General features: G+C 44.6%; 1 protein-coding gene across 6 annotated transcripts in view; it reads right to left on the bottom strand.

Moving 5' to 3' along the window:
• Positions 1 to 312: 312 nt before the first annotated feature.
• Positions 313 to 17,426, bottom strand: part of LOC118399689 (neurofascin-like) — a 183,155-nt gene continuing 166,041 nt past the window's right edge. For 4 of the 6 annotated variants that reach the window (XM_052473750.1, XM_052473749.1, XM_052473751.1 and 1 more), the window contains 3 exons: positions 9,491 to 9,560; positions 7,591 to 7,620; positions 313 to 1,514 (listed from right to left, as the gene is read on the bottom strand). In XM_052473750.1, coding sequence (XP_052329710.1) covers positions 1,286 to 1,514; positions 7,591 to 7,620; positions 9,491 to 9,560 — 329 coding nt within the window. In that variant the 3' untranslated portion in view covers positions 313 to 1,285. Of the gene's footprint in view, positions 1,515 to 3,771; positions 3,860 to 7,590; positions 7,621 to 9,490; positions 9,561 to 17,426 lie in introns of those variants that run through there. The other 2 variants (XM_052473753.1, XM_052473752.1) reach the window with 2 other exon arrangements.

Below are 17,426 nucleotides of genomic sequence, written 5' to 3' on the forward strand. Positions count from 1 at the left end.
AATCCTGCCTTTGCAGATTCAGCCTGCCTCGAACAACTGTTCTAAAAGAAGCATACAAAAGGGGTGCCAATCAAGCCTAAGGATCACAGCCATGCTAACCATGAAGTAAACAGGAAGTGAGTCACATCCTCGGAGTGCCAGTCGCCATAGAGATGTACAAACAGCAAAGCAGGTAAAACCTCCTCTCCAAGCAACTTGTCCTAGGTCTCTTGCACTAAAGTACTACCATGCTTGAAAATAAAATATATATTTTTATGTAATTTATAACTGACATTGTAGTGGCTTGTACTATAAAAAAGCTTGAGGCAGGAATAGCATTGCTATAACTGTGGCCGTTTTTAATATCTCAACACGACTTGAGTTTGGAGGTGAATCATAGGTACAGCGGGAAGGCAAGGGAACATTAGAATTTCATTAAGCAGGTTATTCTTCTTTAAACCTGTGAGTCAACACTGAAAAATAAGCAATTTAATTCATAACCAGACTTTACCCAAAAACATGATGTGTTGGTAATGCATAGTTTTGCAGTGAACTAGGTGAGCTAGCACTGTTTACAGCATTCATATATTCAAATGACTCATCTGCTGTATCAATTGAGAACAAAAAACCATCTCTCTCTGTGGAAATATCAATGTGATAAACATATCTGCCAACATCCTGCTATGTTGGTGGTCCGTAGCTGATATGCTCACAGGACGAGTGTCTGTGTCTCCTTCCCTAGGGACGCTCGGTAAAGACACAGGGGGGCGTGAGGATGTGTGTGGGGAGAAAGAGAGGGGTTTGGGGGGAAAGCTGAGTACGTTGAAAACAAAGAAAGCTCTAGAGCCACACAAAATGGTTGAAAACCTCAGCGTTTCCTCCTAGTCCTCTACAACTGAAGCCCGTTAGGCACACTCAGTCTGTGTGAGGGGCAGAAGGAGGAGCATAGAGAGACTGGTACTGTTGAAGATTACCAAACTTCACCTTGGCAAGCCATTTCTATAGAACGTCAATAGCCGACCGTCAGGGCTTGGCTCACAGTAACTTCAACTCCATTCACACCCCCTTAATTCTCAGAGGAATGGTTTCTCCCTCCGCTTTAAGAGGTCAAACAGTCTCCAGGCAGGTGCTGTGTGTGTTTACATGTGTATATGTGTTTTATATATTAATACACTTATATTCATATGTGTGTGTGTTCACGTATGTGTGTGTATGTGTGTGTGGTAGTAGTAGTAGTGGTGGTAATATCACCCTCCGACCGCCAGGGGGAGTTCCTCAGATCCCCAGGCCAGGCCGGGCAGGGGGACTATGCCAGCGAGTAGATGGCGTTGACGGGTGAGGTGGCCTCGGAACTCTCGTTGCCTTCCGTCTCGTCCTTGTCCTTTTTGACAGTGTACTGGCCGATGAAGGAACCGTCCTCGTTGAACTGGCCATCCCCTCCCTCGCCATAGTCCACCAGGCTGTCGTCACTCTCCTTCACACCGCCATCCAGAGAGTTCTGGCTGCCCTGCAGAGGCTTGTTGTCCTCGTCGCTGCTGCAAAGGGTCAAGAGGTCAAAGGTTAGATTCCGCCTGTGATGTCATCAACACGGTCATCAACGCAGGCGAGTCCTTACCGTCCCAAAGGTTAGGGGAGAGAGAGGAGAGGGGTTAGGGGTAAGAAGAAAACTTGGGAAGGGAACAACTGTCAACAAGAGAAGTGTTGATTCTGTAGTTTTCCACTGTCGTCTCTTACAGTACAGACTGTAGCTGGGGTCATTCAGTGCAGACTGGAACACAAGCACTTTCACAAACTCAATTTGGAACAACATCAATACTTGCCTTTAGCTATGATATAAAAACACTGGCAATGGTCAACCTGAGTGCAATAATATAAGCTTGCTAAAATATAAAAAGCCCTGCAGTAAATATTGTAGTCTAGAAGAACTGCTACAGAGCACCTTTGTCTTTGGGGAAGCTGTACCTTAAATGCTCAAACCAATGCATTATCATACACATGCTGCTCAGTCTGGGCTATGTTCTGATCTGAGATCTGTACATAAAGCTCAAACACACACAACAGTCTGAGCGTTGCAGGTGTTAGTGTATTTGTGTGAAAGCCCAAGTTATAGTAGGTGTGTGTATCTCAGTTCAGAACATGTCCCTATGTCTTCTACCTCTGCAGTAGGGGGAGATAATTGTCATGCAGAAGGGATCAGGGGCTTTCAACCAGCATTAGCTCTCTAGACTCTTACAACAGCCAGATATCAAAGAGCAGAAAGGCATTACCAGAGCAGAGGGAACAAAAAATAATGAAGTTTAGCTCTTCAACAGTTTTTCCATCGTATTTGGAGGTATTGTCTATTTCTCTTCATTGTAGAGAGGATGCATCTACAAACTAGACCGTGTTGACATGTTTTCTTCGGTGATGTACTGGTGTGGTACTGTATGGCTGGCCAGTTAGTAGACAAACTACACGGCAATATAATCTGACAGAGATTACCTGAAAGCATGGCTCACCCAGCCAACGGGGCACACAAGGTCATCAACAGAGAATTACCAAGGCAACCATACCAAAGTATCAACAAGTCAACCCACAATCAAACCTCTGAACTCAAACAGACCAGATACTCAATCAGGTTTTACGAGTGAGAGAGTGAAAGAGTGAAAGAGAGAGAGAGAGAGAGAGAGAGAGAGAGAGAGAGAGAGAGAGAGAGAGAGAGAGAGAGAGAGAGAGACTAAAATCAGGACAGGAATGGAGGAAACAGGTGCTGGACAAAAGTACGAGAGAGAGACTCTAGAGAAGAAAAGTAGACCAAAGAAAAGAGGGAGAGTGAAATACATGTGAAGAAACTGGATAACTGCGCAGGAGATGTTTTTTATGTTTTAATCGATTAATATACTGCAAAAGGATTGTGAGAACATTGAGTTCACTGTCATACAATACCGTATGTAGACTTTGGCCTTATACAGGCATGGAAAATGACAACCTTGAATTTTAGTACAGTAGACGTGAGCGTAATGTAGAAATGGCCTTATTAGATGTTCCTAGCCATCAAATTCAGTAAAATGTATCCAATTATAAGGAGATTAGCATAGCAGCTGGTAAATACGTAACTATTGTTCATAGCTCTAAATCCCCTCAAGAGGGAAGTATTACATCTTAATTATGAGCCTATTATTTCTCTATGTGTAATTGAATAAATCTACCAGAGTGGCAAAGTTGTTTTAAAAGCTCAGCTTTAGTCACGGGTTTGACAGCTTTTGTTTGTTGACCTTATCACTCGAGACATTTTAGTGAGCAGAGGGTTTAGAAAGATCAAGCATTCTTCCACTTTAAAATGTCTTTAGAATGAGAGTGTAGAATGATTCAATTATCTGATTAGATTAACTTTTGAGAGAGGAGCAAAGGTGGAAAGAGTAACTGGAAAGACTTTATTCTCCTAAAATAAGCTGCAGTGTCTGAAATGACTTTCAAAACAAACTGCTCTTGATCTTTGATATTTGAGCCTTGTTCTATAAAGACAAATCTTATGCAGCCCAATTAACATAACAATTGGACTAGAGAAATCAATTGCGTAAATGTCAACATCAGTTGTTTGTTACTGTCCACCTGTGCATCAATATCATGGAAATAAAAGGAGGATTTTAGTTGGTTAAGCCTGATACGTTGGAGGACGATGTTGATTGAATTGAAAACAGTATGGTCAATGTTTAGCCACTTCGAAGGTTGACAAAGGTGATTATGTGTGTGATTAGATATTAATCGATTAAAACCCAATGCAAGAATTGAGGGGTCTTAAAAAGTAAATAATGCAAATAATGCATATTATTTCAAGGTTATTCTGGTTGTGGTATGCACTGTGCGGGATAGACTCCTGTCATACCTTTCGAGTGAACAACTTGATTTGGACCAATGGGAACAGAAACCAGAACAGAAAGACAAAGGAAAAGGTGAGGAAGAACAAAAAACAGAGATGTCTAAAAACACACTGAACAGACACATACTTTTTAAACACAGACTGAACATGTGTGGAGATAATATACCTGAGTGACATTGGCCTAAAATTATATTTATTAGTGGGTCAAAAACAGTTGGGTGCTCACACATAGTTGCACAATACTACTACTGTGATATCAAACAAACAAAAACCCATAAAAAACAACAATCATAGGGCACCAATAAGCCCTAGACTCAGGCTTTATGTGAAAGTTGCCTTGCACAAGCCTTGGCGCATGCAACCCAGAACAGCTCGTAGGAGCAAGAGTATATCTTCTGTTTCTGTAGCGTGAGGCAGCTCGATGTACAAGTACACCCCCTGGACAGGACACTAGTCTATCTCCTGTTTCTGTAGCGTGAGGCAGCTTGACGTACAAGTACACCCCCTGGACATGACACTAGTCTATCTCCTGTTTCTGTAGCGTGAGGCAGCTTGACGTACAAGTACACCCCCTGGACAGGACACTAGTCTATCTCCTGTTTCTGTAGCGTGAGGCAGCTTGACGTACAAGTACACCCCCTGGACAGGACACTAGTCTATCTCCTGTTTCTGTAGCGTGAGGCAGCTTGACGTACAAGTACACCCCCTGGACAGGACACTAGTCTATCTCCTGTTTCTGTAGCGTGAGGCAGCTTGACGTACAAGTACACCCCCTGGACAGGACACTAGTCTATCTCCTGTTTCTGTAGCGTGAGGCAGCTCGATGTACAAGTACACCCCCTGGACAGGACACTAGTCTATCTCCTGTTTCTGTAGCGTGAGGCAGCTTGACGTACAAGTACACCCCCTGGACAGGACACTAGTCTATCTCCTGTTTCTGTAGCGTGAGGCAGCTTGACGTACAAGTACACCCCCTGGACAGGACACTAGTCTATCTCCTGTTTCTGTAGCGTGAGGCAGCTTGATGTACAAGTACACCCCCTGGACAGGACACTAGTGTATTGCAGGGCTAGGTCTGGTCCATGGTGTTACGTGCAGCTTGAACCTTCTTCAAATCATCTTTTTCAGGATAAATGAAAAGATGCAGGGCGCTAAAGGAGGCTCAAGCCACAGGTAACAGCCGAGAACAGAGCTCAATCAAGGCATGCATCTGTGGGTTTGGCAATTGGCATAAAAAGGACCTCTAACAGGTGAATTTATAGCACCACAGTGAGTCAAACTGGAATAGACCAGGGTGGCCATACCTAGTCCTGAAAAGCTGCAGTATGTGCAGGCTTTTGTTCCAGGCCAGCTTGAAACAATCAACTAATCATGGTCTTTAACCTAGAACCATAGAATGTTAAATCAATTGTGTTACAGCTGGGCTGGAACAAAATCTTGCACTCACTGCGGTGTTCCTGGATCAGGGTTGGCCACCCCTGCCATAAAGTCCAATACATGCAGAGACAGAACTGTCAAATCATTCAGCTTATGCTACACAGGGACCAGACATTAGCAATGATGAAAATGACTCCAGCACATATGTTTACCCCTGCATGTTTATTTTATCAATAACTTTTGAAAGCCGAGGTCTACTTGACCGAAACATGGACAGAAACATGCAGAGATGGATGTGAGCCGCAGTGATTATCATCATTGATGACTATGTCATGTAGGAAGGAACAAGGAAAGGACAGTGGTGTTGATATTTCATCTCCATACAAAAGGTTCGCTGTTGCTTATTCCCCAAATCGGTTCCTCAAGGGCATCAAACTCGAACGGTAGACTTTCCAACCTCCCTCCTTAAACCCTCACTACATCTACTCTACACCCTCTCTCAAACCTCCCAACCTCCCTCATTTCAGCCAAATTGATTTCTGTCCTCAGCCTTCACCTCTGCACCTTGTGGTTGCTGCCTGTTAAATGTCAGCTGTCGGAAGAAAAACAAAGCAATTAACCTTCCGGGGGGAAAAACACGATCAAGCCCTCGACAGAGACAAACGGGTTCAGGACCTCTCAGAGTGTTCACGATCACTTGCACGATCATTACATCACCTACCTGATCCATGAAACACTTGACGTCTCTCTGGGGAGAGATAAGACCTTACTGCCTCCTCACACTCTCTTGATCTCTCTCCCCTAATCTGCAAATCACCTTGATTTATTTACCTGACAGTTTATTACCTGATTAAATTGACACTTTCAGAAAATCTGCTTTTCCAACTCTGTGATATCCTGCAGACTGGTAATGAGAAGACGATTTCACAGTGCGAAGCCTTGGCTCACTGTTTGAACACCAGCTGAGCCTTGAACACTAATACGCTTTTCTGACTTGAATATCATGAGCCTGAGGCGATGCTTAAACCACAGCTGTGATTAGCATCTCTTTCCCCATATTGAACACCCGCTGCTCTTAACCCTGAACCACCCATGGATAGGATAGGTCCCTGCCAAGACAACTCTCCACCAGAGGCCTGTATTGAACAGGTCCAGAACAGCCCTGGGCCTAAGATATTCTGCCTATTGAAATGGCTGTCGTTCTGCTTGTGAGAGAGCAGGTGTGGAACACAGGTAGCAGGTGTGGAACACAGCCATGGCCAGGCCAAAGATAGCCAGGTCAATTGATGACTTTAGCCTCAAGGCTAAACCAAGGTTAATGCATAGCGTTGGGCTAGGTTTAGCTCTACTGTTTATGATTGTAGTCTGGTGAAGCATACTGGTGAAGCATACTGGTGAAGCATTCTGATGTCGGATCTCAATTTGAGCCAGTTTGCTACAGCAGGAAAATAATCCTGCAGCAACAGTAATGTGAATTATTATGTTGATTATAATTAATGAACATTTTTGTAGGGGTTGATACATTTTTAAGGGAAAATCAAGTTTGACATTTCAAAGTGGAAATTACAAACTTTAGAAGCCTTTTTAAACATCAAATACACTACAAGTTTAAAATGTCCTGCATTGCAACAGGGTGATCAAATACATATCCTACATCTTCAACATGGCTTAGTCCTAAAGTAAGATTGTCCTATTTACTCATCTGCATTGAAGGGATAGTTGACCCAGATGTAAAACATTTTATGGAAGTAGACTATAGACCAAAACAGCAAGCAACATATGATTTTTTTTTTTTGCGATTCGCCACAGATTGGTGAAGTGCCTTGACGGGAGTTCTAGCTGTGTGTAGAAACAACACTCTTCTCAATTCTCTCTGTGGGTTCACACTACCCAGAGAGTCTCAGCTGTGCCCTGATCACATGTTTGACACCCCCGGGAACCGATATCTCTGATTGACCGGTGTACCATGCCCACCTTGACCCTCCTCACCCCCCATCTCCCACCTTCCCCTTCTACCCCAGAAACAGTAGTGCAAAGGGAGGAGGGTGAAGTAGTTCATAGACCATGATCTAGCATCACAGTCACTGCCTCAGTCCACATCCCCCAATCTCACCCCAAGCCCACGCGTTTTCATCCCCCAATCTCACCCCCAAGCCCTCGCTTCCTCATCCCCCCATCTCACCCCCAAGCCCTCACTTCCTCATCCCCCCATCTCACCCCCATGCCCTCGTTTCCTCAGCCCCCAATCTCACCCATAAGCCCTCGCCTCCTCATCCCCCAATCTCACCCCCAAGCCCTCAGTCTGAAGGGGAGTTCAGTATCTGTCTCTGACATGCGCAGGCCGGGAGGTGGATGCCGTGCCGAAACCAAAGTACCTGTTCTCCTTTTCGTTCTCATTTTCATTCCTGTCAGGGACAGACGACCATTTCAGCATGGAGAAGAGAGGGAGGAGATAGGATAGAAGAGAGGGTGAAGAGAGAGAGGGAAGGAAGGAGATACAACCTCCAGGTGACACACAAGCACACAAAATGAGAGCCAGAGACTACACACACACACATGCGCGTACGCACGGACGCACAAACTCACACACACTCACACAGACTCACGCACACAATTACACTTACACAAAAAAACACACACACACAAAACACACACTCAAATAAATGCCCAGACACACACTCACACAACGTGTGATTAGTCCCAGTGCTATTAAGTGTGTCAGATTGTGAGTTTAGCAATGACCTTCACTGTAGGAAAGAGGGTAATATGAATAAACATTGATTAGAGACGAGATCAGACTTGCTTAGATTTTCCATTGTGGACATGCCTCACACATATGTGATAATATAACATCTTTGAACATCTCACTTTACATTAACACTTTAAAACCACAGCACTGTGCTGTCAAGCAGAATAAACACCTAAAACAACACTGTTCAAATGATTTCCTCCATGGTCGGAATGCTTTTGACAGCCAAACGCAAAATGAATAAAATCTCTTCAAATTACTCTAAATATACATTCCTAATCCCATAGGGCAGCGCACAATTGGCCCAGCATCGTCCGGGTTAGGGTTTAGCTGGGGTAGGTCGTCATTGTAAATAATAATTACCTCTTAACTGACTTGCCTCGTTAAATAAAGGTTAAATATTTCTTAAATGTTTTAAAATCCATTGTAACTGGTCTGGCTAAATGAATGTGCCATGTTTACTTTGTGGCTTATAACAACAATTAGGGGTTTGGGTTACTGGTTGTGTGGGGTTATAGGGGACAGAGTACAGGGGCACTTCATCTTGCTGTATCACATTAGTGGAAACCAAGTCTATTCTCATGGCAAGTCTGCCAGTTTTAACTAGCATTACTGACTTTTTGTAGCAGTTTAGGACAATTAACGTGTCAGGTTAGGATAATTAACGTGGCAGGTTAGGAGAATTAAGTTAAGGTTAGGAAAAGGGTTAGGATTAGGGTTAGGGCATCCCCAACGTGACTTGAACATATCTAGCTACACCAGGCTTGCCCTGAGAACAGTCTTGGTTTCCACTAATTCGATGCTGCCTCCCTCTTCTTGAGGCTAATATGATAATCATCATGGAAACAGTTGCTAAACTTTTAAGCGTGTACATAAAGTACAATGTGTCTGCCTATGTAACTACTATATTACCATGTAAGGACACTGGTTTGTAGCACCATTTCAATATAAAGTAGGACCACGATGATTAGAGTGAGTAAACCAGTTGGAGTGTGTTAGTGCTGATTTGACAGTTAAGTTAGAGGGTTAATTAAACAGTAAAGATGGAAAGATTCTCATTCCCCACATAGAAGACTGACTGGAGATCAGTGAGACCTGGAATGAGCAAAAGACAATCACTAACTAACAAATACATACTGCAAACGTGCACTACCAGACCTAAGACATAATAACTCCTGTTTACTGTAGCTCATCTCGATCGTCTTAATAGCATTCCCAAATATTACAAGGCCAAAGTAATAGTCCCTGTCCCTCATTCCTGATGCCTAAGTAGTTGCAGATAAACACTACTAAACATGATCCTAAGCCTGAATACCACACATGATAATCACAATGACACTTCCATAATAAAGCAAACAAGACATCCTCCTCTGTATAATCCTGGATGATACACAGTCATATCTAGCCATAATTACTCATGTTTTGCAATAGAAACTCTGCATATACAGTATAGATCATTCACTGACTGGCAATTGTTCCAGAGATGTGTAGGCCAGAGATATGTAATATTCAAGAGAAATACTTACTTGTAGTCAAATGATCCATCCTCTCCCTTCTGATCCATTCCCTCCAGAGGGATATCTTTTTTATCCCGTACTGAATAGTGATAAAACAAATAGAGGTACATGATTATACTGAACGTGCCACCATCTTGTGACTTAACTGGACACTTGCCCTCGTTCTAACCCCTACCTGGGTATTTCAACCCCCGCCGTCTTTTCCTGTTCCCAAATGCCCTCAATGTGTTAACCCATAACCTAATACTTGACCCTGTCTAGTATACCCTTACATGGTTACTAGTTACTAGATTAGTTTTGACCACCCTGTGTTAACCCTTACTTGTGTTAAAGGTCCAATGCAGCCATTTTGATCTCAATATCAAATAATTTCTGGCAAACAATTAAGGACCTTACTATGATTGATTTCAATTGAAATGGTCAAAAATGAAACAAATTGCTACTTAGTAAGGAGCGATTTCTCAAGCAAGATCTTTGCTAGGGCTGTATGGGAGTGGTCAGAGTGTGTGTGGGGGGGGGCAACTGAAAACGAGCTGATATTGGCAGAGAGGTTTGGAACTGTCTTTCTTATAGATGGTTTAGCTGATTATGTCATGAAAATGATGTGCACTCTTCAATGGGGTTTGAGAGTTGTTGTGATTTTAGATGGCCAGATATCTACCAACAATGACAAGACACTGCCATGTAGTGAATTGTAAGTGACTCGTTTCAGCTAGTTTCATCTTCTTCTTGATACCCTGTCTTGTTTTGAGGTGTTTTGACAGATTTCATGTCAATGCTCATGACTAAATTCGCTAGTGAGTTAAATATATTGTCTCAGTTGTTGGTTATGTTTTCAATAAACATTGGAGATGAAATATAGTTTACATCTTGTCAATGGATCCAAGATGGCGTAGCAGTAAGTCGTCCTGTGGTATCGTCTCTCTGTAAATATCTGTCAATATCGTCTCTTTTTCGTTTTAGATATTTTTCTTCGCATATCTTTAAAAACATTTTGCTAAACCTAAGCTTCCAAATACTTTCCTGCAATCCGCCTCACCCAATGTAGCTACTTTTCCTAAAGTATTTATATTTACTTCGGAACCCCTCAACTGAAGCTAGCCAGCTAACCACCAGCTATGCTAGCGGTCTTCAGGTAACCGGTCATCAGCTAACCTTTAGCTCGGAAAAGCTCTCGCCAGTTCGAACAACGCGACGCTAACCAGAGCATAACGGACCTATTTATTTTTTATCCCCGGATTCCCTCCGCAAACGGAACATTTTTTTCAGCTGGATCTTCACAACTAGCTATCGAGCTAAACCGCAACCCTGGTTGATTACTCCTGGCTAGCGTTTCCACCCACGTAACTTGAAGCTAGCCCGGCCAGAGCTCCTGTGTTCCTAGCATACTCCTGGGCTTCTATACCCGGATCCACGACCGGTCTATCGATGTCACTGCATGAAGAGGAATAAACAGACTCACCCCATCGCGACGTCCTCCAAAGGCTAACTCTCTAGCCCTCGCTATCTCCTTGCTTGCTAATTCGGTATGCTAACTGCTAGCTTGTTTAGCCCAGGTCCGCTAACTACTACCTTGTTTACCCCGGCCTGCTAATCTGTTAGCTTGTTAGCACAGGCCTGCTAACCGTCTGCATCGCAGTGGCCCATATGTACTTTCTATCTCTTCCCGATTTTTAAAATGTGTTTATACCTTCCGGAAACCTGCCTCACCCAATGTGATACGGAATCGCTATTATTTGTAATTTTTAGAACACACTCAAGAACCTCCAGAAGCTAACCAGATAACTAGCTACAAGCTATTTAGTCATTGTTATTTTTTTTTTACCTGGATAACACTCGCCAGTCCAGCCCCCCTGCCCCATCCACCGCTGCCCCTGGACTCTGATCACTTGGCTACATAGCTGATGCACGCTGGACTGTCCATTAATCACGGTACTCCATTCTGCTTGTTTGTTTTATCTGTCGGCCCCGTTGCCTAGTCAATGCCATTTTACCTGCTGTTGTTATGCTAGCTGATTAGCTGTTGTCTCACCCACTGTTTTAGCTAGCTTTCCCAATTCAACACCTGTGATTACTGTATGCCTCGCTGTATGTCTCTCTCAAATGTCAATATGCCTTATATACTGTTGCTCAGGTTAGTTATCATTGTTTTAGTTCACATTGGAGCCCCAAGTCCCACTCTTCATACCCCTGATACCTCCTTTGTCCCACCTCACACATATGCGGTGACCTCACCCATTACAACCAGCATGTTTAGAGATAAAACCTCTCTCATCATCACCCAGTGCCTGGGCTTACCTCCGCCGTACCCGCACTCCACCATACCCCTGTCTGCGCATTATGCCCTGAATATATTCTACCATGCCCAGAAACCTGCTCCTCTTATTCTCTGTCCCCAACGCTCTAGGCGACCAGTTTTGATAGCCTTTAGCCGCACCCTCATACTACTCCTTCTCTGTTCCGCGGGTGATGTGGAGGTAAACCCAGGCCCTGCATGTCCCCAGGCACCCTCATTTGTTGACTTCTGTGATCGAAAAAGCCTTGGTTTCATGCATGTCAACATCAGAAGTCTCCTCCCTAAGTTTGTTTTACTCACTGCTTTAGCACACTCTGCTAACCCTGATGTCCTTGCCGTGTCTGAATCCTGGCTCAGGAAGGCCACCAAAAATTCAGAGATTTCCATACCCAACTATAACATCTTCCGTCAAGATAGAACTGCCAAAGGGGGAGGAGTTGCAGTCTACTGCAGAGATAGCCTGCAAAGTAATGTCATACTTTCCAGGTCCATACCCAAACAGTTCGAACTACTAATTCTGAAAATTACTCTCTCCAGAAATAAGTCTCTCACTGTTGCCGCCTGATACCGACCCCCCTCAGCTCCCAGCTGTGCCCTGGACACCATTTGTGAATTGATTGCCCCCCATCTAGCTTCAGAGTTTGTTCTGTTAGGTGACCTAAACTGGGATATGCTTAACACCCCGGCAGTCCTACAATCTAAGCTAGATGCCCTCAATCTCACACAAATCATCAAGGAACCCACCAGGTACAACCCTAACTCTGTAAGCAAGGGCACCCTCATATACGTCATCCTGACCAACTGGCCCTCCAAATACACCTCCGCTGTCTTCAACCAGGATCTCAGCGACCACCGCCTCATTGCCTGTATCCGCTACGGTGCCGCAGTCAAACGACCACCCCTCATCACTGTCAAACGCTCCCTAAAACACTTCTGTGAGCAGGCCTTTCTAATCGACCTGGCCCGGGTATCCTGGAAGGACATTGACCTCATCCCGTCAGTTGAGGATGCCTGGTCATTCTTTAAGAGTAACTTCCTCACCATTTTAGATAAGCATGCTCCGTTCAAAAAATGCAGAACTAAGAACAGATACAGCCCTTGGTTCACTCCAGACCTGACTGCCCTCGACCAGCACAAAAACATCCTGTGGCGGACTGCAATAGCATCGAACAGTCCCCGCGATATGCAACTGTTCAGGGAAGTCAGGAACCAATACACGCAGTCAGTCAGGAAAGCTAAGGCCAGCTTCTTCAGGCAGAAGTTTGCATCCTGTAGCTCCAACTCAAAAAGTTCTGGGACACTGTGAAGTCCATGGAGAACAAGAGCACCTCCTCCCAGCTGCCCACTGCACTGAGGCTAGGGAACATGGTCACCACCGACAAATCCATGATTATCGAAAACTTCAACAAGCATTTCTCAACGGCTGGCCATGCCTTCCGCCTGGCTACTCCTACCTCGGCCAACAGCTCCGGCCCCCCCGCTACTCCTCGCCCAAGCCTCTCCAGGTTCTCCTTTACCCAAATCCAGATAACAGATGTTCTGAAAGAGCTGCAAAACCTGGACCCGTATAAATCAGCTGGGCTTGACAATCTGGACCCTCTATTTCTGAAACTATCCGCCGCCATTGTCGCAACCCCTATTACCAGCCTGTTCAACCTCTCTTTCATATCGTCTGAGATCCCCAAGGATTGGAAAGCTGCTGCAGTCATCCCCCTCTTCAAAGGGGGAGACACCCGGGACGCAAACTGTTACAGACCTATATCCATTCTGCCCTGCCTATCTAAGGTCTTCGAAAGCCAAGTCAACAAACAGGTCACTGACCATCTCGAATCCCACCGTACCTTCTCCGCTATGCAATCTGGTTTCCGAGCCGGTCACGGGTGCACCTCAGCCACACTCAAGGTACTAAACGACATCATAACCGCCATCGATAAAAGACAGTACTGTGCAGCCGTCTTCATCGACCTTGCCAAGGCTTTCGACTCTGTCAATCACCAGATTCTTATCGGCAGACTCAGTAGCCTCGGTTTTTCGGATGACTGCCTTGCCTGGTTCACCAATTACTTTGCAGACAGAGTTCAGTGTGTCAAATCGGAGGGCATGCTGTCCGGTCCTCTGGCAGTCTCTATGGGGGTGCCACAGGGTTCAATTCTCGGGCCGACTCTTTTCTCTGTATATATCAATGATGTTGGTCTTGCTGCGGGCGATTCACTGATCCACCTCTACGCAGACGACACCATTCTATATACTTTCGGCCCGTCATTGGACACTGTGCTATCTAACCTCCAAACGAGCTTCAATGCCATACAACACTCCTTCCGTGGCCTCCAACTGCTCTTAAACGCTAGTAAAACCAAATGCATGCTTTTCAACCGATCGCTGCCTGCACCCGCATGCCCGACTAGCATCACCACACTGGATGGTTCCGACCTTGAATATGTGGACACCTATAAGTACCTAGGTGTCTGGCTAGACTGCAAACTCTCCTTCCAGACCCATATCAAACATCTCCAATCGAAAATCAAATCAAGAGTCGGCTTTCTATTCCGCAACAAAGCCTCCTTCACTCACGCTGCCAAGCTTACCCTAGTAAAACTGACTATCCTACCGATCCTCGACTTCAGCGATGTCATCTACAAAATCGCTTCCAACACTCTACTCAGCAAACTGGATGCAGTTTATCACAGTGCCATCCGTTTTGTCACTAAAGCACCTTATACTACCCACCACTGCGACTTGTATGCTCTAGTCGGCTGGCCCTCGCTACATATTCGTCGCCAGACCCACTGGCTCCAGGTCATCTACAAGGCCATGCTAGGTAAAGCTCCGCCTTATCTCAGTTCACTGGTCACGATGGCAACACCCATCCGTAGCACGCGCTCCAGCAGGTGTATCTCACTGATCATCCCTAAAGCCAACACCTCATTCGGCCGCCTTTCGTTCCAGTACTCTGCTGCCTGTGACTGGAATGAATTGCAAAAATCGCTGAAGTTGGAGACTTTTATCTCCCTCACCAACTTCAAACATCAGCTATCTGAGCAGCTAACCGATCGCTACAGCTGTACATAACCTATTGGTAAATAGCCCACCCATTTTCACCTACCTCATCCCCACAGTTTTTATTTATTTACTTTTCTGCTCTTTTGCACACCATCTGATCATTTATCACTCCAGTGTTAATCTGCAAAATTGTATTATTCGCCTACCTCCTCATGCCTTTTGCACACATTGTATATAGACTGCCCATTTTTTTCTACTGTGTTATTGACTTGCTAATTGTTTACTCCATGTGTAACTCTGTGTTGTCTGTTCACACTGCTATGCTTTATCTTGGCCAGGTCGCAGTTGCAAATGAGAACTTGTTCTCAACTAGCCTACCTGGTTAAATAAAGGTGAAATAAAAAATAAAATAAAAAACAATCTAAGCCAACCCATCTGTTTTGCCCAATAGTTGCACATGCGTCGGTTGTGTTGCTAAACAACCAACCTGTCTTTTGGTCTACTAACTAATTTACTGCCTGGTGATGTCAAGTCTCCATACCACCAAAACAGGCTGAAAAGGTGTTCTTTTCAAACACCTCTTACAGTAGAAGAGCATTATCATCATTTTCACAATTTCACAGTATTATTCCAACCTCATAGCGTGGAAATCTATACACACTGAACACAAATATTTCTAAGATGTATTTCTAAGAGTTACAGTTCATATAATGAAATCAGTCAATTGAAACAAATGCATTACATGACTGGGAATACAGATCTGCATCTGTTTGTCACAGATACCTACAAAGAAAAGGGAGGGGTGTGGATCAGAAAACCAGTCAGTATCCAACCATGCAGCGCGACACATCTCCTTCACATAGAGTTGATCAGGCTGTTGATTGTGGCTTGTGATATGTTGTCCCACTCTTCTTCAATGGCTGTGCGAAGTTGCTGGATATTGGCGGGAACTGGAACACGCTGTCGTACAGACGTGCATTATCATGCTGAAACATGAGGTGATGACGGCGGATGAATGGCATGACAATGGGCCTCAGGATCTCGTCACGGTCTGCCATCTGCCCGGTACAGTTGAAAGCGGGATTCATCCATGAAGAGCACACTTCTCCAGCATGCCAGTGGTCATCGAAGGTGAGCATTTGCCCACTGAAGTCGGTTACGACGTCGAACTGCAGTCAGGTCAAGACCCTGGTGAAGATGACAAGTACGCAGATGAGCTTCCCTGAGACGGTTTCTGACAGTTTGTGCTGAAATTCTTCAGTTGTGCAAACCCACAGTTTCATTGAGCTGTCCGAGTGGCTGGTCTCAGACAATTCCGCATGTGAAGAAGATGTGGAGGTCCTGGGCTGGCTTGGTTACACGTGGTTTGCAGTTGTGAAGCCGGTTGGACGTACTGCCAAATTATCTAAAATGACATTGGAGGGGGCTTATATTAGAGAAATGAACATTCAATTCTCTGGCAACAGCTCTGGTGGACATTCCTGCAGTCACCATGCAAATTGCACACTCCCTCAAAACCTGAGACATCTGTGGGATTGTGTTATGTGACAAAACTTAAAACTGCATGTGTGGCCTTTTAGGGTCCCCAGCACAAGGTGTACCTGTGTGATGATCATGCTGTTTAATTAGCTTCTTGATATGCCACACCTGTCAGGTGGATTGATTATCTCGGCAAAGGAGACACATTTGCGCACCACATTTGAGAGAAATAAGCTTTTTGTGCGTATGGAAAATTTCTGGTCTCTTTTAAACTCAAAGCAAAGAAATAAATGTCCTTTCATTGTCAACTGTGTTTATTTTCAGCAAACTTAACATGTGTACATATTTTTATGACCATAACAAGATTCAACAACTGAGACAACCTGAACAAGTTCCACAGACATGTGACTCACAGAAATGGAACAATGTGTCCCTGAACAAAGGGGGGGATCAAAATTAAAAGTAACATTCAGTATCTGGTGTGGCCACCAGCTGCATTAGGTACTGCAGTATATCTCCTCCTCATGGACTGCACCAGATTTGCCAGTTCTTGCTGTGAGATGTTACCCCACTCTTCCACCAAGGCACCTGCAAGTTCCTGAACATTTCTGGGGGGAATGGCCCTTGCCCTCACCCTCCGATCCAACAGGTCCCAGATGGGCTCAATGGGATTAAGATCCAGGCTCTTCACTGGCCATGGCAGACCACTGACATTCCTGTCTTGCAGGAAATCGTGCACAGAACGAACAGTATGGCTGATGGCATTGTCATGCTGGAGGATCGTGTCAGGATGAACCTGCAGGAAGGGTACCACATGAGGGAGGAGGATGTCTTCCCTGTTGTGCACAGCGTTGAGATTGCTTGCAATGACAACAAGCTCAGTCCGAATGGATTATACATTGATTACAAATGATGTCATAAAGGAAAACGTCCCATCGGACGGAACAGATATGACGGCTAGTTCCACAAAGAAAGGGGGTTGGTTTTGAATGAAAGAGCGGGAAGACTGAGGAACAAAAAATATTTTGTGTCTTTATCGGGCCGTAGGCAGCTATGCTATCGTAAATACAGTATCTTATGCATTCTAAATAACCGCCCATTTGGAAAAGGAAAATGCAAGGAATATTTACTCTGAGCTGCTCTTGAAATGGTTGGTCGTAGATGAAAGGC

Source organism: Oncorhynchus keta, chromosome 21 (assembly GCF_023373465.1).
Source record: "Oncorhynchus keta strain PuntledgeMale-10-30-2019 chromosome 21, Oket_V2, whole genome shotgun sequence".
In the NCBI taxonomy this organism is placed as follows: Eukaryota; Metazoa; Chordata; class Actinopteri; order Salmoniformes; family Salmonidae; genus Oncorhynchus; species Oncorhynchus keta.